Source organism: Sorex fumeus, unplaced genomic scaffold (assembly GCF_029834395.1).
Source record: "Sorex fumeus unplaced genomic scaffold, SorFum_2.1 ptg000007l, whole genome shotgun sequence".
Lineage (NCBI taxonomy): Eukaryota > Metazoa > Chordata > Mammalia > Eulipotyphla > Soricidae > Sorex > Sorex fumeus.
In genome coordinates this window covers 7,361,110-7,377,926 of record NW_026606064.1, presented here as the reverse complement: position 1 = coordinate 7,377,926, position 16,817 = coordinate 7,361,110, and the positions used below count along the sequence as shown (strand labels likewise).

The 16,817-nt window shown below is 38.9% G+C and overlaps 1 protein-coding gene across 1 annotated transcript; it reads left to right on the top strand.

Annotated features, from left to right (window-relative positions):
• Window positions 1–7,555: 7,555 nt before the first annotated feature.
• LOC130042467 (olfactory receptor 4C12-like) lies at window positions 7,556–16,510 on the top strand. The gene is made up of 2 exons (XM_056134652.1): window positions 7,556–7,570; window positions 15,605–16,510. Exons 1-2 carry the CDS (start codon window positions 7,556–7,558, stop codon window positions 16,508–16,510), a joined length of 921 nt encoding a protein of 306 aa, XP_055990627.1.
• The last annotated feature ends 307 nt before the right edge of the window (window positions 16,511–16,817 follow it).

Genomic DNA, 16,817 nt, shown 5'->3' with positions numbered 1-16,817 from the left:
GTTAAGGAGAGTCAAGATGGACCTTGCTGGGGCAGAGCTGAGGGTGTGACTCTGCTGGATGGAGCCAAGGTCATGGCCTACTGACGGAATCTGTTGGATGGCTATGGTTGTTATCCTGCTGGGGAGTGTCTCTTCATAAATGTATATTTCTACTCTAGGACAGTTGTGGTCTTTCCCTTTATTGTGTTTCACAACATCCAAGTCTTTTTGACACTCTAAATTCAGGTGTAAAACAGTTCTGTAAAGACACAAACAGCAACAGAAAAAAGCTCAGTAGGTTGGTTATCCTAAGCAAAGGCAGAAGATGCAATGTGTTTTGGGTACTATAGTGCTCAAGATTAACTGAACCATCTGGGAAATACTCTTGGGCCTCTGTAAGATAATATTTGTTTGTTCTTTCTGCCTTCCTTCAAAGAGCTAAGGTTTATTGGGTTACACCCATCACAGTGCTCCCAAGGCACTCCCTTTCCTCTGTCTTTATCTGTAACCTCTTTGTGCTCTGCTTTCCCAACTGATCAATGACCTTTATCTCCTAATCAGACTCTGTTAACTTGTAAATATTGCTTTTCTCTTCTCCTTATGTCTTTTGCATAGTTACTTCAGAGCAATGACTTATTCCTTGTACTTAGGTCCCAGATTTGAGTCTGATCTCTATTAGCTGTTGGTATGCTTCAAGACACCAGAAAAGATATCTGGGTTTAGAGAAGAGGAATGTGACATAAAACACTTTTTGTATAGACACAGGAAGACAGTTAATGCTATGCTTTTGTAACTTAGAAAGTTAACTGACTCCGAATAATATTCAGTCTTGGGCATCTGTTCTGTTGACTTAAACCTCAGTTGCCTTTACTTCCTAGCACCCCCAAAACAGGGTTCTGGTGAGGGACTGGATGGACCCAGGGCAAGTTGTGAGCTACCCTGGCATCGAAATGGGCCAGGCTGAAGTGCCATAATACTTAACTATAAGTTAAGAGCATGGTCATGATCCAAAAAGTAACATCTGGATTAGGACCCTGCTAACGTTAGGAAAAATTAATCTGACCTGAACACTATAGTCTGAGATCTATAGTGAGATGCCCCCAGGAGAGCCACCATACAAACTTAATATATCTCTTACTGTATACATACAAAATGACTAATATTATTAAGGAGTAGAAATGTTTAAATGACTATTGAACTAAGGAAAGGAGAAACACACCCTAGGTGTTATTTCATCTTTGAGCATATCTGGCTGCAGGATATCAGAAAGGGCTTTGATATGTTGATTGTGCTACTGGACCTGGATGTGGTTGCTACTGTCAAGGTTTGGAGGGCGTGAGAGACTAGAGAGAGCAATATGGTCAGTCGGAGCACAGAGGGACTACCAAGGAGGACAGAAGGAGAAGAATGTAGGGGAAGATTGTAGTAGAGGAGAAGAATGTAGAGGAGATGAATGTATGAACAGGGTCTGGGGGAGAGGAACCAAGGAGAATCGAGGATCAGGGAGGAGAAAGGGGAATCCAGGAAAAGGAAAAGAGATTTGGGGAAGGAGAGTCAGAGGAGAATGGGGACGAGATTGGAATAAACTGCAATTGATACCAACCAGCCTGACCTTTAATTCCTTCTTCGTCTGCCTATGGCATCGGCCATAGGCCTGGAGCGATAGCACAGCGGTAGGGCGTTTGCCTTGCATGCAGCCAACATGGCCGACCCGAGTTCGATTCCTCCGCCCCTCTCGGAGAGCCCGGCAAGCTACCGAGAGTATCTCGCCCGCACAGCAGAGCCTGGCAAGCTACCCGTGATGTATTTGATATGCCAAATACAGTAACAACAAAGTCTCCAATGGAGACATTACTGGGCCTGCTCAAGCAAATCGATGAACAACAGGAGGACAGTGATGGCATCGGCCATTTCTGGTGGGGAAGTAGCCCGAGACCACCGATTACAGTGGCAAGAGAAAGTCTTGAGTTTCCTATTTGTTTTATAAATAGACAGGCCTCCAGAGCCACACCCGGAGTCAGGTGCTCAATGGGTTTCGGAGATGACCTGGCAATACTCAGGGTATAGTGTGGTGCTGGGTATTAAACCAGGGATGGCTGCATGCAAGGCATATATACCTCAACCCCTGTACTGTTTCTCTGGCTTCTATTTTATTTTTAATGTCTTATGCCCATATCTTTTACCTCAATCACTTTTCTGTTTCATCTTGATTCATTTATCCGTTATTTATATTCTGTATGCAAAGTTTTCTACATTAGAAAGCTAGTTCATATCTATTGTTATTGTTATTCAATTGCTGAATTTCTATTGGTTTCTTATCTATAGCTCCATTCTCTACGTTTTGTTCATCAGTTTTTTTCTGAACTTGTTGAATTGTCTTCCTGAGTTTTCTTGCATAGCTGAATTACTTGTTTTGAATTTTATTTTTTTCCCATGTAACTTTTTTGTTGTATACCCACTTGGTAAAACTCCTCATGCATAGAAATTCTGTTTCTGGAGAGTTGTCATTTCTTATTGTGAGATTAGATTATCTTTATCTTTAGTTGCCTGTTGGTAGAATACTGTATGTTAATTTTGATTGTTTACAGTTATATGTGTATGTGTGTATGTTTGTGTTTAAAATCTGCATCAGCAACTTGAACTCAGCTTCTTACAGCTCTCTTCTCCAGATGCTTTTGGTATGGATTTTGTTATAGTTACTGCTAGTTGTATTTACTGAAGGAAGTAGGGGATGGTAGACACAGTAAAGTTGTATCAGTAAGTGGGAGAGGGGCATGGAATGTGATTGTTACTAATGTGGCTATACTGGAGTCTTCTGGATGACTTATTCCTTGTACTTAGGTCCCAGATTTGAGTCTGATCTCTATTAGCTGTTGGTATGCTTCAAGACACCAGAAAAGATATCTGGGGTTAGAGAAGAGGAATGTGACATAATACACTTTCTTGTGGGGGAGGGTTGTGTACTCTATTAGTTCAATGTTGCCAATGTTTACAGTAGCTTTTCATTTCATTTACCACTAAATGTGAATAATACTATATGGGCATAGCATCATATGGATTATTATGGATTATATGGATTATTATCCATCATTAGTTGACAAAACTTGTGTATTTTTATCTTTTTTTCTAATTTTAGTTTTTCTTCTATACATTTTTATGCATTTGTTTTCAGTTATTGGGTATATTTTAGAACTGAATTTGCTGAGTCAGAGTTTGCATTGAAATTTTTTTTTTTTTTTTTGCTTTTTGGGTCATACCCATCGATGCTCAGGGGTTATTCCTGGCTCTGCACTCAGGTATTACACCTGGCAGTGCTTGGGGGACCATATGGGACGTTGGGGATTGAACCCAGGTCAGCTGCGTGCTAGGCAAACACCCTAGCCACTATGCTGTCACTCCAGCCCCTGCACTGAAATTTTTAAAAGAACTTTTAATTTTCCAAAATTCTAGATAATCTTTATTCCTATCAATATAATCCTTCAATATTCTTGCCAGCTTTTTTATTTTTAAAGATGGTCACATAGTGGATGTCCAATGGCATATCATTATAATTTTTATTTTTCTCATGAGTAAAGTTTTTCAGATATTTTAATATGTTTTTAGTCATCTGTATACATTAGAGAAATTCATATTCAAGTCTTTTGCACTCAAAAAGATTGCAATTATTTTGTTGTTGGTTAGTAAGAAGTCTTTATATATACTTGATATTAGATAAATGTCAGATTTATGATTTTCAAATTATTTTCCTGTTCATTAGGTTGTTTCACTTTTTTCATAGTATGATATGAGCATCCTTATTCAATCTTTTGTAACTGGATAGTCAGTTACCTCAGTATACTTATAGAAGATAGTATTTATGTATTGAATGTTTTTAACTACCTTGAAATATTCAATTGATAATACATAATATTTTTTTTTGATAAACTATAAGCTTTATTGCTTGGATATATGTGTGTGTGCGGGGCTGGAGCGATAGCACAGCGGTAGGGCATTTGCCTTACAAGCGGCCAATATGGCTGACCCGAGTTCAATTCCTCCGTCCCTCTCGGAGAGCCCCGCAAGCTACCGAGAGTATCTTGCCTGCACGGCAGAGCCTGGCAAGCTACACCGTGATGTATTCGATATGCCAAACACAGTAACAAGAAGTCTCATGATGGAGATGTTACTGGGCCCGCTGGAGCAAATCGATGAACAATGGAAGGACCGTACCGTGATGTGTGTGTGTGTCATTGTGATAATAATACACTTTCTTAATTACTAAAGATTTTATTAACTTCAGATATTGGGATATGTGCTTTTATTTGGCTATTTTGGGTTCCTTGCAATGCCATACAAGTTTTAGGATTGACTTTTCTATTTTTACAAAAGCGGCATATAAACAAATTTTGATATTGATTAATTTGAATCTATAAATACTTTGGACAGGGATAATTACATTAAATTATTAATTCCACAAGCAGAGGTACATTTAGTTATCTGATTTTCTTTTTTTTCTTTTTTTCTTTTTTTAAATTTTTTTATTAGTGAAACACCATGAGGTACAGTTATAGACATAAATTTTTGTTCTTGGGTTTCAGTTATACAATGATCAAGTACCCATCCCTCCACCAGTGCCCATCCTCCACCACCACGGGTCCCAGCATCCCTCCCACCCCCCATCCCTCCGTCCCACCCTGCCTCTGTGGCAGGGCATTCCCCCTTGTTCTCTCGCTCTTATTTTAGATACTGTGTTTCGCAAGAGATGCATTGAGTGGCAATCATGTTTGGTCTGTAGACTACTTTTAGCATGCTTCTCCCACCCTGAGAGGGTCCTCACAACACCCTTTATTTGGTGCTCTCTTCTCTATCTGAGCTTCTTTTTCACCTAGCACGTAAGGCTGGCCTTCAAGTCATGGAGCAAAATTCCTGGTACTAATCTCAGCCATTCCTGGGTGTTAGTCTCCCTTTTTGTTGCTTGAATGAATGCAATCTTTCTGTGTCTATCCCGCTCTTTCTGACTCATTTCGCTTAACATGATACTTTCCATGTAGTACTACTTGTATGTAAATTTCATAACTTCATCTTTTCTAACTGCTACATAGTACTCCATTGTGTAAATGTACAAAGTTTCTTTAACCAGTCATCTGTTCTCGGGCACTCAGGTTTTTTCCAGATTCTGGCTATTGTAAAGAGTGCTGCAATGAACAAACAATTGCAGATGTCACTTCGACTATACCTTTTTGTCTCTCTGGGATATATTCCCAAGAGTGCTATAGCTGGGTCAAATGGGAGATCAAATTCTAATTTTTTGAGAATCGTCCATACTGTTTTCCAAAAGGGTTGCACCAGCCGGCATTCCCACCAGCAGTGAAGGAGGGTCCCTTTCTCGCCACATCCGGGCCAGCACCGATTGCTTTTGTTCTTGTGGATGTTGGCCAGTCTCTGTGTTGTGAAATGATATCTCATTGTTGTTTTGATCTGCATCTCTGATGATTAGTGATGTAGGTGATGTAGAGCATTTTCTCATGTGCCTTTTTGCCATTAGAATTTCTTCTTTGCGAAAGTTTCTGTTCATTTCCTTGCCCCATTTTTTGATGGGGTTGGGTGATTTCTTATTGTGGAGTTTAACCAGTACCTTGTATATCCTTGATATCAACCCCTTGTCGGATGTGTATTTGTCTATCTCTGTTTTCACTTGCTTGGCCAGTGGCGTGACATCTTTGAAGATACCATTAGCTTCAATATCATGGAGAGTTTTGCCAACTTTGTCTTCAATAAACATTATGGATTCCGGTCTGATGTTGAGGTCATAAATCCATTTCGATCTTACTTTTGTGCATGGCGTTAGGCAGAGATCTGAGCCCACTTTTTTGCATGTAGCCGTCCAGTTTTGCCAGCACAGTTTATTAAAGAGGCTTTCCCTGTTCCATTTCACATTTCTTGCCCCCTTATCAAAGATTAGATGATTATATGTTTGGGAGGAAATGACAGTATATTCAATTCTGTTTCATTGGTCTGCAGCTCTGCCTTTGTTCCAGTACCATGCTGTTTTAATTATTACTGTCTTGTAGTACAGTTTGAAGTTAGGGAGGTTGATTCCTCCCATTTTCTTTTTCCCAAGAATTGCTTTAGCTATTCGTGGGGGCTTATTGTTCCATATAAATTTCAGGAGTGTTTTCTCCATTTCTTTGAAGAATGTCATGGGTATCCTTATAGGGATTGCATTGAATTTGTACAGTGCTTTGGGAAGTATTGCCATTTTGATAATGTTGATTCTCCCCATCCATGAACAGGGGATATTTTTCCATTTCCTCGTGTCCTCTTTTATTTCCTGAAGTAGTGTTTTGTAGTTTTCTTTGTACAGGTCCTTTACTTCCTTAGTTAAGCTGATTCCTAGGTACTTGATTTTCTGGGGCACAATTGTGAATGGGATTGTTTTCTTCATGTCACTTTCTTCTCTTTAACTATTTGCATATAGGAAAGCCATGGATTTTTGGGTATTGATTTTATAGCCTGCCACTTTACTATACAAGCCTATTGTTTCTAGGAGTTTCTTGGTAGAGGTTTTAGGGTTCTTTAAGTATAGTATCATATCATCTGCGAATAGTGAGAGCTTAATTTCTTCCTTCCCTATCTGGATGCCCTTAATATCTTTTTCTTGCCTAATTGCTATTGAAAGTACTTCCAGTACTATATTGAACAGTAGTGGAGAGAGTGGGCATCCTTGTCTCGTCCCTGACCTTAGGGGGAAGAGTCTCAGTTTTTCCCCATTGAGGATGAAGTTTGCTGTAGGTTTGTGGTAGATGGCTTTAACTATGTTGAGGAAAGTCCCCTGTATACCCATTTTGGCAAGGGTTTTCATCACGAATGGGTGCTGGATCTTGTCGAATGCTTTCTCTGCATCTATTGATATGATCATACGATTTTTATCTTTTCTTTTGTTGATATGATGGATTATGTTGATTGATTTCTGAATGTTGAACCATCCTTGCATCCCTGGGATGAATCCCACTTGGTCATGATGTATGATCTTTTTGATGAGTTGTTGAATTCTATTGGCTAGCATTTTGTTGAGAATCTTTGCATCCGTGTTCATCAGGGATATCGGACTGTAGTTTTCTTTTCTTGTGGTGTCTTTGTTTCCTTTTGGTATTAGAGAGATATGGGCTTCATAGAAACTGGGAAAGTTTCTGTTTTTTCAATTTCCTGGAAAAGTTTGTGAATAACTGGCAATAGGTCCTCTTTAAATGTTTGAAAAAATTCGCTAGTAAATCCATCTGGGCCTGGGCTTTTGTTTTTCGGAAGGCTTTTGATTACAGTTTCTATTTCCTTGATGTGAATAGGTCTATTCAGGTACTCTATATCTTCTTGATTCAGCTTTGGGAGATGATAGGAATCCAGGAATTTATCCATTTCTTCTAGGTTCTCGTGTTTCGTGGCATACAGACTTTCAAAGTAGTCTCTGATGATCTCTTGAATTTCTTTAGTTTCTGTTGTGATATCCCCATTCTTATTTCTGATTCGATTTATTAGGGCTCTCTCTCTCTGTTTCTTTGTGAGTGTTGCTAGTGGTTTATCTATCTTATTTATTTTCTCGATGAACCAGCTCTTGGTTTCATTCATCTTTTGGATTGTTTCTTTGTTTTCCGTGTCGTTGATTTCTGCTCTAAGTTTTATGATCTCTTTCCTGCTGCCTGATTTAGGCTCTTTCTGTTGATCCTTTTCTAAGGTCTTGAGCTGTGAGGTCAAATTGTTTATGTGTATCGTTTCTACCAACCTAAAATATGCTTGCAGAGCTATAAATTTTCCCCTTAATTCAGCTTTCACTGCATCCCATAAGTTCTGGTAGTTTGTGTCTTCATTCTCAGTTGTTTCCAGGTATCTTTTTATTTCGTCCTTGACTTCGTTCCTGACCCACTTGTTGTTCAGCATCGAGTTGTTTAATTTCCAGGTGTTTGATTTGGTTCTCCGTGTCTTTGTGTTATTCACTTCTATCCTCCATGCATCATGGTCTGAAAAGATGGCTGATACTGTTTCTATCTTCCTGATTCTGTTGAGGTATGTTTTGTGTCCTAGTACACGGTCTATTTTGGAAAATGTTCCATGCGCACTGGAGAAGAATGTGTATTCTTTCTTTTTGGGGTGTAAAACCCTGTATAGGTCCATAAGCCCTTTCTCTTCTATTTCTTCTTTCAAAGCCAATAATTCCTTGCTGTGTTTTGTTCTTATTGATCTATCCAGAGGTGATAAGGCGATGTTGAAGTCTCCAAGTACTATTGTGTTGGAGTGATGTCCTCCTTAAAATCTTTTAGCAGTTGTTTTAAATATTTAGTTTTTCCCTCATTAGGTGCGTATACTTTTAAGGGTGTGATTTCTTCCTGTTGTACGTATCCCTGGATGAAGAGGAAATAGCCTTCACTGTCCCTTCTAATCTTTTTCAACATGAAATTAATGTTGTCGGATATTAGTATGGCCACCCCAGATTTTTTTAAGGAGCTGTGTGCTTGCAGGATTGTTTTCCATCCTTTGACTTTGAGTCTGTGTTTGCTCTGGCTGTTGAGATGAGTTTCTTGTAGGCAGCAGAATGTTGGGTTCTGTCTCTGTATCCATTTTGCCACTCTGTGTCTCTTAAATGGTGAATTTAGACCGTTGACATTGAGAGAGAGAGTATGGTTATGGGGTTTTGTGTCATCTTTCTGTAAGGATCTGTTGTGGTTGTAGGGTTTGTCTTGTCTTATAGTAGCCCCTTTAGGCCTTGTTTTAGGTTTGGTTTTGAGTCTATGAAGTTCCTGAGGTGCTGTTTATCTAGAAAATAGTGTACCGTTCCTTCGATTTTGAGTGAGAGTTTACCCGGATAGAGTATTCTTGGTGAAGCATTCATTTCCATGAGTTTTTTTTACTATATCTCGCCACTGCCTTCGGGCTTGGAGGGTTTCCTCTGATAGGTCTGCTGTGAATCTAAGGGGTGCTCCTTTGTATGTGATTTCCTTCTTTGCCCTTGCTGCTTGCAGTATTGTGTCTCTATCGGCAGCATCGATCATTCTAACTATGATATGTCTTGGAGTGTTTTTGTTCGGGTCTCTTTTAGCTGGCACCCTTCGGGCTCCTTGAACCTGAACGGCTGCATTGTGGAGCTCTGGGAATTTTTCAGCAATGATTTGTTTGACACTGTTTTTTTCATTGGAATTGTTTCCCTGAGGTTCAGATAGTCCCATGATTCTAATGTTGTTCCTCTTGGAATCATCTGCTAGGACTCTGATTCTCTGTAGAGCTATTTTGAGGTCCCTTGCCACTGTTTGTTGTTGCGTGTTGGCTTGGTGCAACTGATCTTCCAGATCACTGATTCTCTCTTCAGCTGTGGTCATTCTATTGTTAAGAGAAGAGACTGAGTTTCTGATTTCATCTACGGAATCTTTTAATCGTGACATTTCTGCTCTCATTTCTTTGCGTAATTTGTCGATTTTTTCTGTGGTGTTACTGGCTGGCTGTCTGACTGTTTCATTGAGTTGATTGAACATCTTCATGACTTTCCATCTGAATTCTATGTCAGAGAGGTCACTTAGGTGAGCGGTATCGACAGAATCTTCTTGATCGTTTTCGTTGTCCTCCCCTTGTGGTGGGAATTTTCTTTGTTTCTTCATATTGCTCAGTAGGGTGGGGTCTAGATTCCTTGGGTACTAGGTTCCTTAGTATGGGTAAACAACCTGCGGCAGCATTAGCGGCCACCAGCCAGAAAATAAGCCACACCCACTTTTGAAGCCATGCCCACTTGTGAAGAGGCCACACCTCTATGGAAATCTGGGTTTGGGGATGAGATGGGCTCCGAGGGAGGAGTGAAGAGGGGAGGGCAGACGCTCAAAACTGCTTCTCTCCAGGCTTCTCGGGAGACACCTGGGGTCTTGCAGGGAGAGATGGAGGTCCAGGGTTGCGACCCGGCGGCTGAGCTGACCTGGGTTTGGGATGAGATGGGCGCCGCGTGAGGAGTGAAGAGGGGAAGGCAGATGCTTAAAACTGCTTCTCTCCAGGTGTCTCGGGAGACACCTGGGGTCTTGCAGGGAGAGATGGAGGTCCTAACTTATTTTCTTTAATAATTGTTTTAATTTGGTGTGAAATACTTTGACATTTAAAAATTGTTCTTTTTTTCTTTCTGATATTTTTGTAAATATAATTGTCTTCTTAATTTCATGATTGTTCCGGAAATTGCTAGTTTATAGAAGTGCAGATGTTTTTTGTATTTCTTAGCAATTTTGGTGAACTTGTTTATTAGCTAGAGTAGATATTTTGATGTATATAGCTCCAAGTTTACTGTATATGAAATCATATCATTGCATATACAGATAGCTTTAATATTCTTGGATATTTGGATGCTTTTTATTCCTTCTTAAGAACCTAATTTCCTCAGTGGGAACTTAACAGTTAAATGTTAAAAAGATGTGTTTATATTGTACACTTGTGTGTTTCTCTGACTTTTTGAGGAAAGTTGGTATGGTGAGTTAATTTACTGGTCAAGTGACTTTTCTAAACTATTTTGTAAAGTCTGTTAATCTCAGTCACTGAATAAGAAAAATAGGTTTGAAAAGGAACAATTCAATTTTGTATTTACACAATTTATGGCTTTGATACAGAAAATATGATTAAAATGTAGTATGTATGTAAGTATAGACGTATTGCAGAATAAAATATCAATATATAATGTATTTGTGTGAATACTTAAAGCAATGAAAAGTAAATTGAAAAACACTATTCATTTTATATCATGTCATATGAAGTCAGAAAAAGGGAAATAACTAGATGATCTCACTTATCTATGGTATATAGAATTATAGAACAACAAATCAAAGGGGAGATATGTACATTACCCATGATCCTCGATTATAGCAATGAGGACAGGGAAGACAGATTTTTTTAAAAATTTTTATTTGTGAAACACCATGAGGCACAGTTGTAGACTTACAAACTTTTGTGCTTGGATTTCAATTATACAATGATCGAGTACCCATCCCTCCACCAGTGCCTGTTTTCTACCACCACGGGTCCCGTATCCCTCCCACCCCCCATTCTCTACATCCCACCCTGCTTCTGTGGCAGGGCATTCCCTTTTGTTCTCTTTCTCCTTTTGGGTGCTGTGGTTTTCAAAAGAGGCATTGAGTGGCAATCATGTTCGGTCTATAGTCTACTTTCAGCATGCATCTCCCATCCTGGGAGGATCCTCCCAACACCCTTTATTTGGTGCTTCCTTCTCAGAAGATAGAAATTGAGGGCGGGGGCAGAGTTGGAAGTTGATGAGAGCTAACAGTGTTATGGGTCAGTGTCCTCAGGCACATCAGTGGTGTGGAGGTGTGATGTATCTATATACCTAAGCCAGAGAGCCAGGCTCTGGGATGGGAAAGAATTTAGGGACATTGATGGAGGGAACGTGACATAGATGGGATGGATATTGGACATAGGATGCCTGAAACTCAACTATGAATAACTTTGTAAATCAGTGCCTTAATATAAAATTAATTTAAAAGACACTATTTATAATTTCCTAAAGTCACAGAAGCTCATTCTGTATTTTGTTTGTAAATGGAAATAATAATAGTGCCTGCCACATCCTAAAGGGCACCTCCCACAGTGGGTTTCAATCAGGGCTTGGGATAAACCACCCAATTACCTGTTGCTATTGTTGTCCAAGAACACAGTGCCTTGTAGATTATTGGTATTCAGAATTTATTTTTTAAAAAGGGTGGAGAATCTAGGTTCTGCCAGGTGGCCCTACGATTATCTAAGATCTAGATGAAGTTTTGCACTTTGTCAGAAATGTTATTCTTTGGCCAGAGGGGACATTGTAGAAAAGGAGAAGGCCTTGGTTGCCATTTTGGCAGATTTCTAAACTCAATGGTTCTTCCCCTGAGAAAATAGCACCGAGGTGAGTTGCCGAGACAAATAAAACCCATGCCTGTATATCCTGAGAAGTGTAGGTGTTGAGAAGGTGGGACTAAGAGGTTTGCTTGGTAGAGTGAAACACAGAGGTAAAATCTCTGAACTCCCCCTCTGCCGTTAGACCTATAGCTCTAGTGAAAGGATGTAGAGGGATTCTGTACTTCTGTACTGACTGAACACAGACAAGAATTAGAAAATTGACTTAAAGAGATTCTTCTTCCAGGGGACCTCTAATCACTGTGGATAACTGGACATTGGAGTTGTCTTTCTAGTTTTAAAAATATCCTCTATGTTCTTATGGGTCTATGTTATGGCTATCAAACTAGTTTCTATACAAAACTTAAAAATAACCTTTAAAGTTTTGTGTGTTCCATAGGAAGAAAGATGTGTTAGGAATCTTCATAGCTAAAATTTATTTTTAAAATAGAAAGCACAAAGCAGTGGATCAACAGCATGGGACACTCTGATACTTGAAGAAGAAGAGAGATTAGGGCGAACAGAGCAGAATGCGGGGCATTGGCATGTAAGTTTCTTAGTTTGTACTGGTATGCACAGGCTCTGTTTAAGTTGTGACTTTTCTTCAGGACTTACTTTTCTGGAAACACTGGTCTTCCTTACAGTAAGTATATGGTAAATGACCACACCTGTCACTTCTCATTGCACACATAGTGGCTTGACTAAAACATGAGAACATTTAAATATTGTTGAGTCTGCAAAGAACTAATTTATAACAAGTCTGTAACTTAATACTCTCAAGCCTGAGTTGGAAAAAAAATTACCTTTTTACTCAATACATTTATGTGTAAGAACAGCCTAAGAGTTAGTTCTTTATTGTTTTTTTCCTCTGATGTTGACTTTAAGTAACATAACTACAAATGAACTTGATAAAATATATAAATTTCAAGTGAAGCACTTGGAAGAAATATTCTGACACTTACTTTAAAAATGCCTTTCTTGATTAACTGCAGAATGCAATTTTTTCCTTCTTCCCCCCTATATTTATTTCACTTTTTCTCCTCCTCTTACTTTTCATTCCTCTTCTCTGCTTTTTTTTAAAAAAAACTTCCTCTGCTCTTCTTCATTACTCATGCTCTTCCTCTTTTCACATTTTTTTCCTCTTTTAACAAATACTTTGAAATCTAATTATTGGTCATCATTATAGATACAAGAAGAACAACATTCACACACATATTATATATGAGAATGTAACATTCGTTCCCCTTTTGTGTATGAAAATGTATGACATTCTACAAAGCATTTAAAGTTTCCTGGAAAACCCTCTCTCAGTCATCAGAATCAAATCTGTAAGAAATGCTTTTTTTATGCATTAGGATATGGCTTTAGCAAAGCAGTATAATTATTGAAATTAGCTAGTAATAAATTCCACAAACAAGTGAGGAAACTGAATATTTATCTTAAAGGATGAATGAATAAACTTTTGTGTTTGTTTGTTTATGGGACACACCTGGCTGTTCTTAGGGTTTACTTCTGGTCCTGTGCTCAGGGATCATTCCTGGCAGGCATGGGAACCATATGTAGATTGAACCCAGATTGGTCGTTTGCAAGGCAAATACTCTCCCTACCTGCTTTACAATCACTCCAGACCCTTATTTGAATTTACTATAAGGATTTAAAAAATTATTTTAGGGATTCTGGGGGCTAAAGAGATAATGTGCCTCTTCTCCCCCAATTATTTTGAGGATTTTTAAAGCTTTTTTTAAAAAAATATGATGACCTTTCTTTTTGTGTGTGTGCTGTGTGTTGTTTCTTTTCTTTTCCTTTTTTTTTTTTTGAGAGGTTTTCCCAAATTGTGCTCTGAGGGGCCCAGTCACTCCTGCCAATATTTGGCCAATTGGTTGTTCAATGCAAAGGTGCTTGGGCCCTGTGTGGTTGGGACCACTAGACCACCCCAGATGTGCTCAGGGCTTTTCAGCATCACATAGCAGTGATTAGGGGGCCATGCATTGCTGGGGACTGACAGATGCTGTCTGCTTGTGCATGTTTTTTCCTATTTATCCTCTAGCCTTTCTCTCCAATGTTCATCATTGCTTCCCGTGTTCTTCTATATCTCCCCACTTGTTTAACTTTTCAGAATATTTGCCTATTAGAGATGCTCAAAGACAATGTTGGAAATTTTCTTTAGTGACACACTGATAAAAGTAAACCATAAACAACAGCAAATAATAGTAAGTTTAAGATAATTTAACCTTCATAATGATACTAGATAGAAATATAACTATGTATCATAAATATAGGCACATTCTCTTTTTTAGAAGATGGAAAGGTTCATCATAGAAAGACAAAATAAACTGATGCATAGTTAACATTATATTATTAGTTATAGAAGTAGTTCTTGGGCTTGAAATGAAGTTTTTGAATTTTATTATTCTTATTTTTTTAATGTAGAGGTACAGTTATTTATTCAGTCATTGATTAAGCTGACTGAAGCAGGCATGAACTCCACAAAGTCTTTTAGTCTTAATCCTATTTTTACTTCAGCCTCTAGTGAATTATCCCCTGTACTTTCTAATTTATTTTTCTTTTAGTTTCTTTGAACTTTTCTCCTTCTTTTTTTCCTGTCACCTACCTTAGTAAAAAGTTTATGAGTTGCTACTTTTTTTTTTTTTGCAGCATGGGGAATAAAACTGTTGCACTGTCCTTCTGTTGGTCATCGATCTACTCGAGCGGGCACCAGTAACGTCTCACAACAAATCATGAGACTTGTTACTGTGTTTGGCATATGGAATACATCACAGGTTTCTTGCCAGGCTTTGCCACGTGGGCGAGATACTCTCGGTAGCTTTCCGGGCTCTCCAAGAGGGGAGGAGAAATTGAAGCCAGGTCATCCATGTGCAAGGCAGACACCCTACCTGCTGTGCAAACGACCGAGAGTATCTCGCCCACATGGCAAAGCCTGGCAAGCTACCCATGATGTATTTGATATGCCCAAAACAGTAACAACAAATCTCACAATTTGTTGTGAGATGTTACTGGTGCCCACTCGAGCAAATCGATTAACAATGGGAGGACAGTGCTACAGTACTATAGGGAATAAAAAACTGAATAATACTTAATTTTAGTAAAGCATATTCTTGTCTTGAAGGACCCAGGTCATTGGATAAATAGATACGAGTGTGGGAAAATATGACAAGTGTAGTCATGACATGTGCCACTGAAACTGGGAGGAAGTCACATTACCACTTTTTTCATCTTAAGGAAGTGGAGAATCTTCCATATGGGTAACGTAGAAAAAGGTATGGCTCATGAAAGAATTTGCATATGTCTATGTTTTTTTTTATGTGATTGAAATAGTAGAATAAATTTAATTTTTTAATGATGTGTCTGGCCATCTTGGGAAAAAATATACTTGCATTGTTGTGTATTTTTGACTGCCATATATATGGCCAGATTATAGATAGTTCAGAAAACTTGACTGATAGTATTTTTATTTACTGATTTTAAGAGTCATACATTTTAAATGTAGAAAATTAAAAGCAACCCTGAGCATGATAAAGTATCAAATAATTTCATCTATAATGCTACTGCAAATCACAAATGTTAAAGTAAGAATCAATCATTTTGTGCTTATTTCTCCCTTTTGCAAAGCATAGGAAAAGATAAGCAATTCACATTTATTTATTAAGTGAAGATTCTAAGATTGAGAATGTCTGTGATTTTCTTTTCAGATTTTATTATTGCAGTCACTGCAATAATGGTGGAGAGTATGCATAATGTGACAGAATTCATCCTCCTGGGCCTTACTCAGAATATGGAGCTTCAGAGAATTTCCTTTGCTGTCTTTTTAATTATATACTTGGTCACCTTGGCAGGCAACCTGCTCATCATGGTCACCATCAGCACCAGCAGGGACCTAGGATCCCCTATGTACTTCTTCCTCTCTTACTTATCCTTCATAGATGGTTGCTGTTCTTCCTGCATGACCCCTAAAATGTTAGCCGACAGTCTTCATGTGAGAAAAGTCATTTCTTTCCAGGGGTGTATGACTCAAGTCTTTGCTGAGCACTTTTTTGGTGCTGCAGAAATTATCCTTCTCACGGTGATGGCCTATGACCGCTATGTGGCCATCTGCAAACCGCTGCACTACACAACCATCATGAGCCAACAGGTGTGCAGCCTCCTTGTGGGAGTGGCCTGGACCGGAGCTTTTGTCCATGCCACTATTCAGATCCTCTTCACCGTGTGGCTACCTTTCTGTGGCCCCAACGTCATCGATCATTTCATGTGTGACCTGAACCCTTTGTTGAAACTTGTCTGCACGGACACTCATACCCTTGGTCTCTTTGTTGCGGCCAACAGTGGCTTCATCTGTTTATTAAACTTCCTCCTTTTGTTGGTTTCCTACGTGGTTATCTTGTACTCTCTAAGGTCCTATAGTGGGGAGGGAAGGCGCAAAGCCCTCTCCACCTGTGTCTCTCATATCACGGTGGTTGTTTTATTCTTTGTGCCTTGCATATTTGTGTACATGCGCCCCGTGGTCACTTTTTCCATTGACAAAGCTGTGGCGGTGTTTTATACAATGATTACGCCGATGTTAAACCCTTTAATCTATACTCTTAGAAATGCAGAGGTGAAAAATGCTATGAAGAAGTTCTGGGTCAAAAGGTGATTGGAACAGAATCCCAACAGTGTAAAATATGATCTCTGAAATGGCAGAGGGAAAATAATATAATTTTTAAGATTCAGAGCCTAGTGAATACTATATGTCAAAATATGTGAATGTTGGCATGTTATTTACTCAATGTCACACTATTAAAAGTAATATAACTATCCTTGACTGCCTTTGGAATTTTATGTCCCAAACTTAGGTAGTTAAAAATAGTAAAACTCATTCCATATTTTTATCTATTTCTATCTGAACCTCAGGTCTTAAGGTGGGTCTAGGGGTCCTCTAGCACATACAAATGCAGTTGGTG